This window comes from Pantherophis guttatus, chromosome 1, assembly GCF_059756535.1.
Source record: "Pantherophis guttatus breed Tessera chromosome 1, ASM5975653v1, whole genome shotgun sequence".
Taxonomy (NCBI): Eukaryota; Metazoa; Chordata; class Lepidosauria; order Squamata; family Colubridae; genus Pantherophis; species Pantherophis guttatus.
The window spans coordinates 269,239,554-269,254,133 of NC_142063.1; the positions used below are offsets into that span (position 1 = coordinate 269,239,554).

General features: G+C 33.4%; 1 protein-coding gene across 6 annotated transcripts in view; it reads right to left on the bottom strand.

Annotated features, from left to right (window-relative positions):
• Positions 1 to 14,580, bottom strand: part of WTAP (WT1 associated protein) — a 19,198-nt gene continuing 4,618 nt past the window's right edge. For 3 of the 6 annotated variants that reach the window (XR_015732605.1, XR_015732604.1, XR_015732606.1), the window contains exons 4-8: positions 12,950 to 13,008; positions 10,271 to 10,398; positions 7,070 to 8,794; positions 3,073 to 3,227; positions 1 to 1,198 (exon numbers count right to left, since the gene is read on the bottom strand). Coding sequence is in view for 3 of the 6 variants with exons in the window: in XM_034428540.3 (XP_034284431.1) it covers positions 615 to 1,198; positions 3,073 to 3,227; positions 8,616 to 8,794; positions 10,271 to 10,398; positions 12,950 to 13,008 (1,105 nt within the window). In the remaining 3 variants the exon portion in view is untranslated. The remainder of the gene's footprint in view (positions 1,199 to 3,072; positions 3,228 to 7,069; positions 8,795 to 10,270; positions 10,399 to 12,949; positions 13,009 to 14,580) is intronic. The other 3 variants (XM_034428540.3, XM_034428539.3, XM_034428541.3) reach the window with 1 other exon arrangement.

The following is a 14,580-nucleotide window of genomic DNA, read 5'->3' on the forward strand; positions in this document are numbered from 1 at the left end:
TTACATTATTAAAAATTTTATTTGGGTTTGGTCAGTACAGGTAAGATAATATTGGAGTCACAGAGCAATATGCATTAACAGGATACAACAGTTCTTAAAACTGAGTAACTATGCACACAAAATTCTTAAACATTGTCACCTAAAGAGAACACACAGATGCATAGTGGCAAAAGTGGAACACAAACTACTATAGGACTCCCTCACCAAGTTTATTTTAGTTAGAAAACTACTGTACTGGGCAAACTTGGCAGTCATTAACCCACAACTATTATGACAAAGTTTTGAGTGTTATAAACAGTATGAGTAAAGAATGCCCTTACACAGCACAAGTTCTAGATATACACAGATTTGTACATACGTCATTGTGTTATACCTGGAAATAAAATTCCATTTTCAACTTCACATTAACTCAAAATATACCTTGAGCTTACACAAACATCCTTTTAGCAACATTCAACGTAATCAATTGTTAAAATTTCAGAAGTGGCAGAGGTATTGAAGCAGAAAACCCACAAAGGCAGAATTGTGACATATATGCACTAATTTGAACAGTTCTGGACAGTTTCTTCTCCCAATTAAGTGACACTATAAAAAATTATTTTTGCAGAAAAAGGTTACAAAACCGAACCCTGCACATTTACGTTAGAGTCCAAACCATTCTGAACATGACGAGACCCCGAAGTTCTGTTACCTTTCACACTGACTGTTTTCTCCTCTTGTGGATCATGATTAGAGTCTGTATCATTTGAATGGTGAGTAAGAGAATTTTCACTACCAGTGGGAGAGTCTACACTTTCGTACCCAGTACTGAGTTGATTTATATAACTACCAGATCCTCTGCCAGTTCTATCTTCAGAGTGGTTGGAAAGCTTATTACCATTGCTTGGTGAGGGTGGAAAATCATCCTCTGTTCCACTACCTTCTCTATAAAAACCAGGCCCCGCTGTCCTCTGATGTGAAGAGCTGCCATTACTTGGTCCATTGGCCAGGCGACTGCAATCTTTGCTCATGGTTTCACCCTGATCTGTAATTTCACAAGATGGAGTCCGACTGGTACCTGGAGTTGAAGCTTGTAACTGCTGCTGCTGATACTGAACCAATTGTTGGCGAGTCTCTTTCAATTGCTGCTGTAGAACTAGAATGGTACTCTGCATACCTTCTACTTCCTCATCAAGCTGGATGATGAAATCATTCAGTTCTATATGAAGAAAAATAATTTAGAGCATATACTTAATAAGTAGGATCTGTCTCTTCAAACTGGGTATAACTAAACAACATGCTCAGTTTCATATATTAATACCTTACTTGATCTTAAACACATTCCATCGTAGCCCTTTAAAAAAATAAATTTAATATAAATTTAGAATCTATTTTCTGTGCATGCATACACACACGTGAGCAACACAAAGTCCAACAGAATACCTTTAAAATGTAAATTTTAATCCCTATTTTAATTTCCATCATAATCCTTTTTGTTTGTTTAAAGCTTTGGTAAAGCTCATAAACAGATTTTTGCAATTATGCCTAAATTCAGCATAAAGGATATACATGAAAAATACACTTGTAAAACGGTCAACTAATATGCAAAAGTCCCAGTGGTGGATCTGCTTATCTAAATGGTTACATATACCTTGCTGCTTCTAATTACTTTGAGTTAAGCAATTAAATCTTTTCTGGCCAAAACCGATCTACAAATCCTAACATAAAAACTAGTACTGAATTCAAATTGTATGCACTGATAATGTTCATAAATAAGATTTGCTTACTGTACACAAATAAAAGAACTTGATATTAGTAGCAAGGTATTTTCTACCTTTCTGCAAGAAATGTATGTCCACATATTTTCTTTTTTTATAAATTCTAGCCTATCTATCAACCATCTCCTACACAGTTCCTTCCATGTATTTTTTTTTAATTCCCAGGATTCTTAGGTAACAATCTAATTGATCTGGATAGAATCACATTGCAGTTGCTCTTTACTATAATGACATACAGTACAACATTTAATTTAAATGTTAATTAAATGATGTATAAGTTCTATGTGGCATTTAACAAGTATTAGACCCAAGTAATAATTATAGCATAGAAATCTTTGAGCACATTGTAACAGGACAGCAAAAGCTGTCTGTTACAAAAATCTTTTTAAAAAGATTTTTAAAGTTTGTAGTGTATTACAATTTAATAACTAACCAATTTAACTAAGTTGAGCTATGGCTTCTGAAGACCCCAAAAGATAAAACAGCAATGTGGAGACTGGCATTAGACTTAAAATCTATGGTAACTGCATCTGATAATTATATTTTGAAATTATGCTCATTGAAACAGCACTGATTATCTTCCTTTTGTATCTCATATAGGGAAAAAAACACCATTTCTAGTGCAGTTTCATTTGTTTACTTGTATCTTAGATATAGCATTCATATAACTAAATTTCAAAAACGCATTCAAAATAATTTTTATTAAGAATTAAATCAAAGTTTGCTAGCTGCAATAGCCTATTACTTAGTGAAGATTTAAAAACAAGTTTCCAATGGCTAAGAAACAAAACGAAGATAATATTACACAAAATAGTCTTCAACCACACATTTACATGGAAGCAACACTAGAAAACTGCCAAATTCATTTTAAATTAAGTGCTAACTTTCTGTAACTGTCTTCTAAGGCACTGAAATAACTTTACAGTAAGAAACTAGAAGAGGATACCTTAAAGACTAAGCATTTATGTACCACCACTAGGACTTCTGCTTTTCAAAATAATAATAATCAAAATACTATAGAATAACCACAACATGCTTAGTTTGTATTATGATTTTGCTCAGTGGAAAACTTTTGCAAAGGACATAATCATACAAGTTAAAATTAAACATATAGTTAATTGTGTGCAAAATTCATGCTTAATTCTCACCATTACCATTTAGTTGTGCTGGTAACTGTAACAAGTTTTATGAGTTTGAAATTCCTTCCAGAACATTTTAAAGGTGTTCCATAGTAATGTAATACCACAATGTTTGACTTTTGAAGCTTACACACACACAGTACAATTCTCTATTTTCTTTTTTAAAAATCCCTTACCATCCTGACTGCTTTTAAGCTCCTCACTATATTTCTTCTGTAAAGCCAACTCTGCCTCAAGTTGTGCAATACGTCCTTGGGACAGTTGCCTTCCAAGCTCTTGATTCTCCTGGATAAGCATTCGACACTTCGCCATTAACTTTTTGCCTGTTTGGCTGTAAAGGAAAGAGCCATCTATCATAAAATGAAGACAATTTTCTTTCATCTCCCTTGATAAAAGCTGCCACTGGGAGCACTATTTCTGTAACACATCTTTCTATAGTATCTTGCTGCCAGTTGCCATTGAACATTTTTTATTGGTCTTCTGGCCCCACATGGCCAAGCTGAAAGGCAAGTATCTACAATAAGCAACTATAATTATGATCAAAAGGTATCTATTGCTTTTATTGTCTGACTAGGCAATTTCAGTAGAAACGACTCTAAGAAAATATGGGCAAAAATGATGAAAATAGCAACATTCAATTTTTGGTTTCTAGGAACAGGAAAAAAATGGATTTACGTAATGAAAAGCTTAGTCATGTCTGTAAGTTTAACTCCATATCTTTGAATTTACACAAATTTGGAATCACCAAAAAGAAAGTTTGAAGATTTCATCTGTCTCCTATTGACCTGGCCAGGTATTCTGCTCCAGTGTCAAGCAAGTACAAGAAGTGTTCCTGGCAAAGTAAAGCTTTGAATGGGTTTTAATGTCTTTAAGGTTTTTAATTTTTAAGTGTTTTTATAGTGATTTTTTGAGTGTACTGTGAGCCGCCCTGGGTCTTCGGAGAGGGGCGACATACAAATTGAATAAATAAATTAAAAGCTCTTCTGCACCTTCCTTTTATATACACTGAGCTACTTGCTACTTTGTGTAACCAGCCTATGCTAACAGAAGCAGCAGCATCTACCTACATGCCTGTCAGCTATCTAGGAATAGACAGTCACACTGCAGTAGGCTAGTGTAAGACCAATATGAAAGTTGTAATAAACTTGCTAAATGCAGACATAATCTCTGCCAATAGTATACAAGTTAAATGCTGCCCCTAGACCAATTTAGTTACTTGCTGCTTTAGTTATAATTCATTGCTTGCTCTTTTTTTGCCAGGAAATCCTTTCCTATAAATATCTAACTTCTCACCTAAAACAACTAAGAGTAATGTACCTTTCAGAGCTTAACATTTTATATAACCAGGAAGTTTTTTTCTAATGTTTAAAATCTTTCTTGGATTATTATTTGAACTTGTTTGGTTCAAGCCTAAACTTTTAGAGCAATGATGGTGAACCTTTTAGACACCGAGTGCCCAACCTGCGAGCACGCACATGGCCAAATTGAAAGGTGTGCGTGCACAATCGCGCACATGAGCAGCAGAGACCCAAAGACCAGCTGGCCGGCAGAAGGCAGGGCATCCCAACACAGGCAGTGCGGCAAGAGGTTAGATCTTTTTCTTTCATGAGCTTCTGTTTCATCCTTTGCAGGGAAACAGATGCTTACAAAAGAAACGCCACAGAGATCTGACCTGGGGCGACGGCGCGCGTGCCAGCAGAGGGCTCTGCGTGCCACCTCTGGCATGTGTGCCATAAGTTTGCCATCATGGCTCTAGAGTAACTGATAATGTGACCTATATAAAAGTCCTTCAAACATGGAAAAATAACATGTTTTACATTGCTTTTTTAAGCTAAAAGGTTTGTCCTCATGGAACTTTGATATTACTTATCAACTTTATCCTTCCTAGTATACATCTGTCAACATCCTTCTTGAATTGTGGTATCGGAACTTAGAACTATTTCTATTTGACAAAACTATTAGTTTATTACATATATTTAAAAAACTCTATAAAGCAGTGACAGCTTAGTAGTAAAGCAGCAAACATTTGCAAAATTAATTTAGATTTAAACTAATTTTAAAAACTGAGCTGGTAAACCAATGGTATGATTCAATATAAATAAAAATTATTAAATTATAATCTGGCCAAAAGCACCATTGGAAGGCAAAATACCTATCCTAAAAGGCTTAATAATGCAATAAAGCACCTTTTCAACATAATAAGCACATTATAACTATTGGAAGATAACTTACACATATCATTTTGAAAGAGAAACGTGGCTTAACAGACTGCTAGAATTAAAATCCCAAAAGAAAACACATGGGTACATGTATCCAATTTAGGTTTTTTCAATGTTAGGAAGTTATACTTTGCAATATCATGCCTATTTTCTGAGCTTAGCAAATATATTTGAAGTTTTGATCACATCACCTAAGAAAGCTGATTTCAGCATTTTTCCTTTGGATTTTTTAAAAACAAATCTAGTAAGTACTTGTTTCAAAATTGTAACCCAATGCAGGATTATTAAATTATCCCGCTTTTTGTCTGATTGGAAAAAAACTGACGCATTCGACAGTACTGTCTAGTAGACTGACACAAAGGTATCATACAAAATAGTTTCCTACATAAATAATTTTTCTACAGGAAAACTATAAATATAGCATAATGCCCAACAGTGCATATATTGTACATGTGTGGAACCCATTGTGAATCCTGGCCTCCAAAAATATGTATATTACATATTACAGCATATCTAGCTTTTTTGTTTGTTTCTCATACATAAACAACTTGGATGAAGTAAGTGAACCCAAAATTTGGCTAGTTGCCACAAAGCTATTTTAGATATGTCAAGATTTCAAATATGCCTTAGATTTTTTTTAATAACAACCTTCATTGAATAGTAAACACTCTTTAAAAAGCAGCATTTTATGAAGGTTAATAGAAAAAGACATATCCCAACCCTAATTTCCTGTAATTAAGTGGATGATTCTTTGGATCCTGATTGCCTATAAGAAATCTGGCTACAATAGATTTACCACTAATAAAATACATAAACGCTGAATATTTAGAATCTGAATAACATTTTAAAGGGTTTTTTTTAAAAACTTAGGGCAACATTCTAACTCTTGTAATTTGAACTAGATTTTATGTATATTAATTTATATGTTAATTTATAAATGACTAAGATAAGCAAAAAACAAACACATTAATTAATGTAGGCAATACAGTTTCACGTTGTCCAAAGCATCTGGAAGACGCCAAGAAAATCTTAAAAATGTCAAAAACTAAACGAATATAATTTTAAAACATATTGTTATCTAATGAAACACCCATATTGTATCTTATTCCTATTCATGTTCATACTGTGAATATGATTTTCTCTTGCTGCAGTTCAAAAGCCTGTAAACAAGGGCAATGCAATACAATTCTTAAAACACTGTTGAAAAAAGGTAAGATTTTGAGCACAAACTTGCAAAGACATAGGATCCACAAAATATTATACGGAAATACAAGAATATTCTTTCCTTAGTACTTCAGAATCACTTTCACAGTGTAGAAAAATACACTACCATTTTGAAGCATAAGATCAGAAGAAAATTATGGCAGAACACATAAGACAAACAACTTAAGGAAAATATTTTAAAAACAATAAATTAACACTCATCTCTTGAACCAAACGCTTTCAATCTGGGAGCCTCTGAGTTTTTTGTTTCTAAATTTTCAAGAAACTTGTTTCTATCTCTGATATATGGTAGCTAGGGGTATTGAGGATTGCAGTTCAAAACACCTGGTAGCCAACAGCTTAAGGAACACAGTCTTACAATTTTATAGAAACAACAATAAAGGAAAGTATAATTGAGTACTTAAAAGTACCAATTTCACATTTATCTTCTGATTAATCTATTAATCTGATTATGTGCATATCGAAGATTGAATTAAGACTACAAATTAGTCCTTTTCTGAAACCATTTTTTAAATGGCAGGTGCCTATTTTAAATCCAAACAAACTGGATATATATAGAAACTAAACACTATCTTTCTAAATATTATCTGATCAAGTTGGGAATTCACAGGCAATTTGTATGACACAATTAAAACATACCTATGAAGAATGGTTTTCTGATTATACATTCAACAAGTTTTACAAAGACAAGTGTAACATATTAGGATACTTTTTTCTGCAGAAATCTTACCTCAGTTCTGTTGATAGACCTTTAAAAGATCTTCCATACCATCCCACCAAGATGATCTCCAAAAGCCTGAATTAGTGTGAATGTTTTTCCCTTTTGATCAAATACCCATGATTTGTATACTATCACATTTTTATGTTGAAATAATTTTATCACAGGTATATGCATTTCATAAAATGGTTGTTTTAGATTAATTACTGAATGTGGAATGCTGGAATTATTATATTATGTCCAGTTGAAATATTTTCAATCAACCTACTAGAGAAGACTATACAAATATTAAGACAAAGCAAGAAATTTTAGAAGCCTTCCACTGTAATCTTGAGAATACTGAAATGTCCGATAAAACTATTCCTAGAAATCACTTAGACATGTCATGGCGCCAGACAGTACCAATGATTTTGAACTGTTGTAAACCGATGGGATGTATGCAATAAGCTTTGACATTATCTTTCTTTCAGAGAACAGGATAAAACATGGTAGCAGCCTGTTCTCCATTCTTTTATGTTCATATTTCACAGAAGCTTCGTACAGTGGTTCAGCCAGCTGTCTCTCTCAATTATTTGACATTACCTATTTTAAAGCAGTTTAAGTGCAGCTTTATATAAATCTAAATATACAAATGCATCATGCTAGCTAGGCAACCGACTCTGGTATGCCTTGCATAGTTTGCATATATTTTCTCAGGATAATAATATATATATGGCAATTTTATACTGTCAAGGATAGGATAGGAATCGCAACTAGTTTTTGCTTATATATTCTAGTTGAGATTCACATGTATACAACTGTTCAACAATATAAAAATTGGTAATTAAATTGCATCTGTTTGTACAGCACTAGATTTAGGAATTTACATTTTACCAGCCATCCACAGAATAATTCGTTAATCCAAACCATGACAAGTTTCACTGAATTCCTATAAAGCCCAAATGCTAAGCAAACCAACACTTGAGTGTGTGTATGTTCTCACAGCTGATTAGCAAAAAATGTGATTTAAACAAAATTCACCTCATTTGAGTTTTGACCCAGCAGTTCAGTGAACAAGGAGGAAGTCCACAGTCTTAATGGCAAAACTGACTTAATCAGTCTCTACATCACTAGGTTTAGGATTAAGAGCGAAGCACATTCCACTTATATGTTTTACTGGAATTTGATATGATCAATTCATGATTTAAAATCTCTAGGTTCTCCTCCAATTTGTCTGTAGACATAGTGTGCCACAGACTTTAGACTTCTGCTTCTCCCTCATTTTCTTCAAACAGAACCACTTTGCAAGTGTCTACATGTTCTAGAAAGTACACATTTTCTGTGGTGGCCACTTCTTCAGAACAGTCCGACGCTGTCAGGCCTCTGAAGCAAAGGGGGGGAAAAGCTGAAACACAAGGTTCATCTGGTAAGTTTTACATTAAGCAATACAAGCTGGACAGAATAAAATGTAGCTTTTGGCTCAAAACGTCTGAGTCTTGGTGTGGAAACGAGTACGTGGTTGTCCCACCAAAGCATTCTCTGTCAGGGAAGTCTTGACTGGGGAGTATGTTTTGTTTACCTATCAGGTGTAAATTTCCAGGCACTCAGTTCATTTTGGGCTTGTTCCAGTTTGTCTTTAGTCTGTTCCAGTTCACCTTTCATTTTTAGGAAAAACAAGTTGATGGCTGGGTCCACCATTGTTGATCTCAGTTGAGCAACACTTGGTTGCTGGACTTGCTTGAGGTACTGTATCTGATTCTGCATGAAGGAAAGAAATATTAAGTCAATATATACTATCATAGGTCCACATAATCTGAAAAATAATCCTTTCTTTTTATTGATATTAATAGAAAATAAAAATGAACTCTGAAATTATATGACAGAATTTATATAGGGTGCTGTAAACACCATAACAATTCATACAACCATGCATGCACTGATCACAAATTTTAAGAAATGGCACTGCAATACAGCTCCCCTCTTTCTGCATGTACATGCACTTTTAACACATATGCAAGAGGGGCAGAGATTGTATGATGGTAATGTTTCCATTTTATTTATATACTATTTTACATTTTATAAAATATTTATAATTATTTGTAATTTTATAAAACAAGTAAGCTAGAGGGTTGCATGTGGTATCACTGAAAAGTTGATATCAAAAACGGCTAGAATAACTTTTTCAACTTTTCCTGGGTTTGAGGACAGTAGTTTATGGTGAGCATGGGAAGCCTCTTCAGGAAAGCTGTTCCATTTCCATTCTTAAAAATTACCCAACTCTTACCAAAAACAAGTATACTGCTAAAATTCAGTGATAAAATTTCAGCAATGAAGGTGAGGGGATACAAAGCTAGGAAGTGTCCCACTCCATTTTCCACCATTATTTTTGAGCGCAAGCGCGCGCACACTACAAATTGGCCATTTTGCTGCTGAATTTCAATTTTATAGTTTTGAGAGAACAATAATTAAGGTACAAAAGACACACACAGACCACAATCTACCAGATGCATTAAGCAATCAGTAAGGTTTTATTCTAACCAACTAAAACCATCAAGAACTTTCACTTAAACATAGATAATTTCAGATAATTCTATAAACAAAAGTGAGCTATATTCATCTAGTATGATACAGTTGCAACAAAAATGTGAATGCAAGCTCACTTGTACTGAATACAAGTTTTATAAGCATCTATTGTGAAATGTGAAAGGATGCTCAACAAATATATGAAATGCAATAGAGAGCTGGGCATACATGTGTGTAATATCATGGATTATGGATAAAATTTGCTATCAAATTTTAGTAGTGTGGTTGGGGGTGACTTCAAGGACTTGAGATTCAGAGCTGCACACAATCACATTACCATCTCAAACAAAAAAGAAGCTTTAGTTTTAGATTTATATAACATTGCAACAGAATTGTGTAATACAAATTAGTGGTTTTTATTTACAGGTTCTCTAATGTTAGTGATCTATCTAATCTCTGTATTGAATATGTTTTGTAATCATTATCATCTATATTAAAGGTTGCTATTGAACTATAGTAGCTCACAACTCTGAAAAATTAGTAATACGTCAATATATTTTACATCACTATTACAGGCTTTTGATAAAATAGTAGCTAAATAGTAGGAATAATTAGCACAACTAATGAATAGAATTCTGTCTAAAGCATTCAAAAGCAAATCAATAGATTTCAACAGAGACAAACTCAAATGATTTGATTAATTTCACTTACAGTACACTCTTGCATTTCTTGTTCTTTAGTTGCTAGTCGCATCACCAAGATATTTTCCCTTCGAGCAGATTCTTGTTGTTGTTGCTTCAGTTTTTCTTCGGATTCTCTCAATCCTGTTACATCATTGGCTAGTGTAAAAAAGGGAAGAAATTACAAGATTTATTACCAGAAACCTTCAAAATAGTAAGATAAAAAGATAAACAATAAGATAAAAATGGTATCTAAACAAAACAAAGACAAAATAATGTGATTCATAAATACATTCCCTTTTGGAAGGAAACGTAAGAAAGAAAGATATAGCTTCTATGAGAACACAGATAACACCACAACAGAATTCACTCTATGACTATTTTCTACTGGTCTTTTAACAGTTCACAAAAGAACAGAAAATAGTAATGGCATGACAGTGTTATCATACAAGCTATATGACTCTGTCATAATCCTCTTCAGTCCTAATGTCCTAAAATCACCTGCAAATGTATGATGGTAATCTTTTACAACCATGGAAAAAAACAGCTTCTGGGAGCTTACAAATATACAGGGTCGTTAATTTTTAACATTAATACGTGCATTTATATACATCAACTATATATTCTTTATATGGCCCAGGACAATTCCTCTTCACTCAGTGCAACCCAGGACAAGCCAAGAGGTTGGACATATCTGTTGTATGAAAATGTGAAGAGCTACAAACTACAATCTGCTCATTTGCACCTATCAGTTCTACATGAAGCACAAAAGCATCAGTAACAAATGCTGCCAGAATTTTCTTCTATTTGCATTTTACTTTGAATTTTATCAACAGATTCATATTAAGGAAAGGGAAGCAACTTTCTTTGGTACATAAAATAGTAATTTGTCAAACTCTAGAGGCATTGCATGGCTACAAACACAATCCGTCCCTAATTATTGTTTCCAGTATTAATCCCAGGGCACAGGTGAAGCCAATGTTTTCTCCCTAAAGGGATAGTTCTGGGACAAGAATGAGTAACTTAAAATAATCTAAACTCAAATCCCAAAGATATACCACATCTTAACAAGCTCATTATTCTATGAAGGTTTCTTGTTGATTGTCGTTAAATCAGAAGTAAACAAGCTTGACTATCCAAAGGAAGAAAACATAATCCTAAAGTCTGTTGATGCCCTAAAGACTATTTAATAATTAGATTATCTTATTTATTGTTAACATATTAAGTTTGTCTATACAAGAATAACATATCACTGCTCTCGTCCAATAAAAACCATATAGGAGCCAAGTAGTAATATAAAAGTTGCCCCATATCAATTTCAGAATTAGAAAGTGAAATATAAATCAGGTTTAATGAAAATACATGTATTACAGCACATTTAAAATGTACTATCAAGCAGGTAGTGCTTTCATGGATACATTATAAGGAAATGACTATCCAAAAGGGATAATCCAAAAAAAGTTTTAACTAATAAAATAATGAAATTTAAAAATATGCTATGTATAACAGTTTCATTTAACAATTATCACAAAACAATTGGTAAAATCAGATCAATTATGTGAACTACTATGTACACATCTATCACATGTCAACTGAGAAAATATGCCAATATCTGTAATTGACAAAGCCCTGCTTTAATAAATGTATTCAGAGTAACATGGTTTGGGTTTTGTTTTTTACATACTGGTGAACTGAACAATATTACAGAAAATATATCTAGCCTAATGTATATGCCCAAGGGAAAGCCTTCCATCATTTCATATTACAAATTATTGATTCAGACAGTGTATAAATTTTAATGTATCATTAGAGATTGAGTACAGGTAGTCCTCAATTTATAACCACAATCTGAACAAAAAAATTATAATAAAGCAGTGCAGTCATTAAGTTATGCATCACATGACCACACCTGATTTTGCAACCTTTTTTTTGTCGGACATTAAGCGAATCACCTGTGATGGTTAAGTGAGACATCACGTGCCTACAATTTGTGACCTACCGCCAGTCCCACATTGACTATGCCTGTCAGAAGCTAGCTGGGAAGGTCACAAATGATCACGTGACCAGAGGATGACATGATTTATAAATGTGTAACAGTTGCCAAGCACTGGAATCACAATAAAGTGACTGCAAAGATGTTACAATGGTTCTAAATACAAGGACCTTTGCTTAAGTCACTTGTTTCAGCACTGTCATAGCTTTGAACAGCCACTCACTAAACAAATGGTTGTTAAGCGAGGACTGCCTGTATCAGTTTTATGCTAGATACTTTATCTCCTTTCCCAGTAAGTTTTTTAAAAAGTTTGCACAAAAGATAAGAAAGGAGGTAGTTCAGGTATTAACTTCTAATCAGTGATCCTTTTAATTGTGTATGATTCTAAATTAGTTTTAGGAAAAACTATTAACCAATTACTTTGAATGATAGAGATCAGATAAAAACAACTTACTACAATTTACTTCAATAGGAGGACTAGCCTGATGGCATTAATATATAATCTTCCTCAAGCAAATGATAAATATTAAGTTCCCAATTTGTGAATTAATAGGTTCAAACTTACTTAAAAATGTATATACTATAGGAATATATATTTTAGTTGCTTTGTCCGTATGTGGTCCAATAATTCACCTCCCAAAAACTCAATTTTTTAAATTCTATTTTTCAAAGAATATGGCAGGGTCTAATTATATATTCAGCTGATTTTCAACTTACAGTTTAGATCAGTGTATTTGCCCTCAAGAGCTTGCACATATGCTTCATATTGCTTCCATCTAACAAAGAAAGAAAAACATTTCTGAATTGCATATATGATTAAAAAAATAGCAGCATACGATTAAACCTATCTTACAGCTTTCATTAAATACTTTAATTATCATGATAAGATATGTATAGTTTAACACCTAAGAACACCTTTAGCAGCTATAGGAAACATACACCCAGAAGCCCCTACTTCAAATTGTAGTCTGCTTTCAAAAATAATCCTTTCTTTTGGTGGATTTGCACATCATCTTAAGTCAAAAACAAATTACCTAATTACTTTATGTGTGAACAAAGGTAGAGGCAATATTGTTTGAACAGGTTTACAGTTAACTTTCCTTAATAATTTTTTATCTTTTTCAGTATTTTCATCTCTGGCTATTTTGATTACTTTTTAAAATACATACATAACCCACCACACTATTCTTTTCCAGGGAATAAGCAACATAATGTAAAATGCAGAAAAGCAATAAGAAAATAAAAGTAAAATGAAGACCTAACTGAAAATCAAAAGATAAATATAACGTATAACAAAATCATTTGCCTTATCTCCTCATATTTTTCTATCCTTGCAAATTATATTTAATAGATTTCAATGGCTCAGTGAAATTGTTAACTGCTTTTAATCTCCTACCGGTATTAGGGCATAAAATGGGGCTAAAGTAATTCTATAAAACAGGGGTCCCCAACCGCCGACTGGTCCATGGTCTGCCAGGAACTGGGGCCACACAGCTGGAGTTAAGTGATGAGCAAACAAAACCAAAACCATCCCTCCCCCCCCCCCCATGGAAAAATTGTCTTCCGCAAAATTGGTCTCTTGTGCCAAAAAGGTTGGGGATGCTGCTATAAACAACTGACTCAAGGTCACTAAATTGAAAACTGAATTGAGATTTTCCCCATGCTTGTTTAACCCATCCCAAATATATATTACATGTACATAATCATACCTTTAAACTAATTTCAGATATGAAAAAAAAAGATTCCTACACCTGCATTAATCACTTGTTTTGACTGAGTGCAATGTGCAAATCTAATCACTGTGCTTTCCAAATTATTATGTATAAAACATTATGTATTATGAAAATCCAAATTAATAAAAACAATAGCCTAGTGCAATACGTGGACTCTATATCCATTACACAGGTAAAGATTTGATTGAGTAATGCTTCTGTCCTAATGACTTTATAGACACTTCCACATAGTGTTCTTTAGCAAGTGACTTGTCACTGTCTTCTTCCAAGTTGTCTTTTTCAAAGTCTTCATCTAGCAATAGCTCTTAGCTATCCTGACAGTCCTTCAATTCAAATATTAACCAGAATTATGCAGCACTTCATATTTGATTTAGAAGAGGTGCTCCAAAATATGCTCATTTTTAGGTCTGTACTTCAAAAGCGTCCCCGCAGCAATTGTACAAACTCATAAAACATAGTTGCTTTAATAAATTGCAGAAAGATCCTAATTTGTGAATCCACATTTCAAAGGACCTCTTCCAAATTGAATCCTATGAACAGATTTTTTTTTTTTAAGAGAAACAGCTAGGGGCCACTTATGATCAAAACAGAGGTCTGGATCAAACTGCAGGTAAT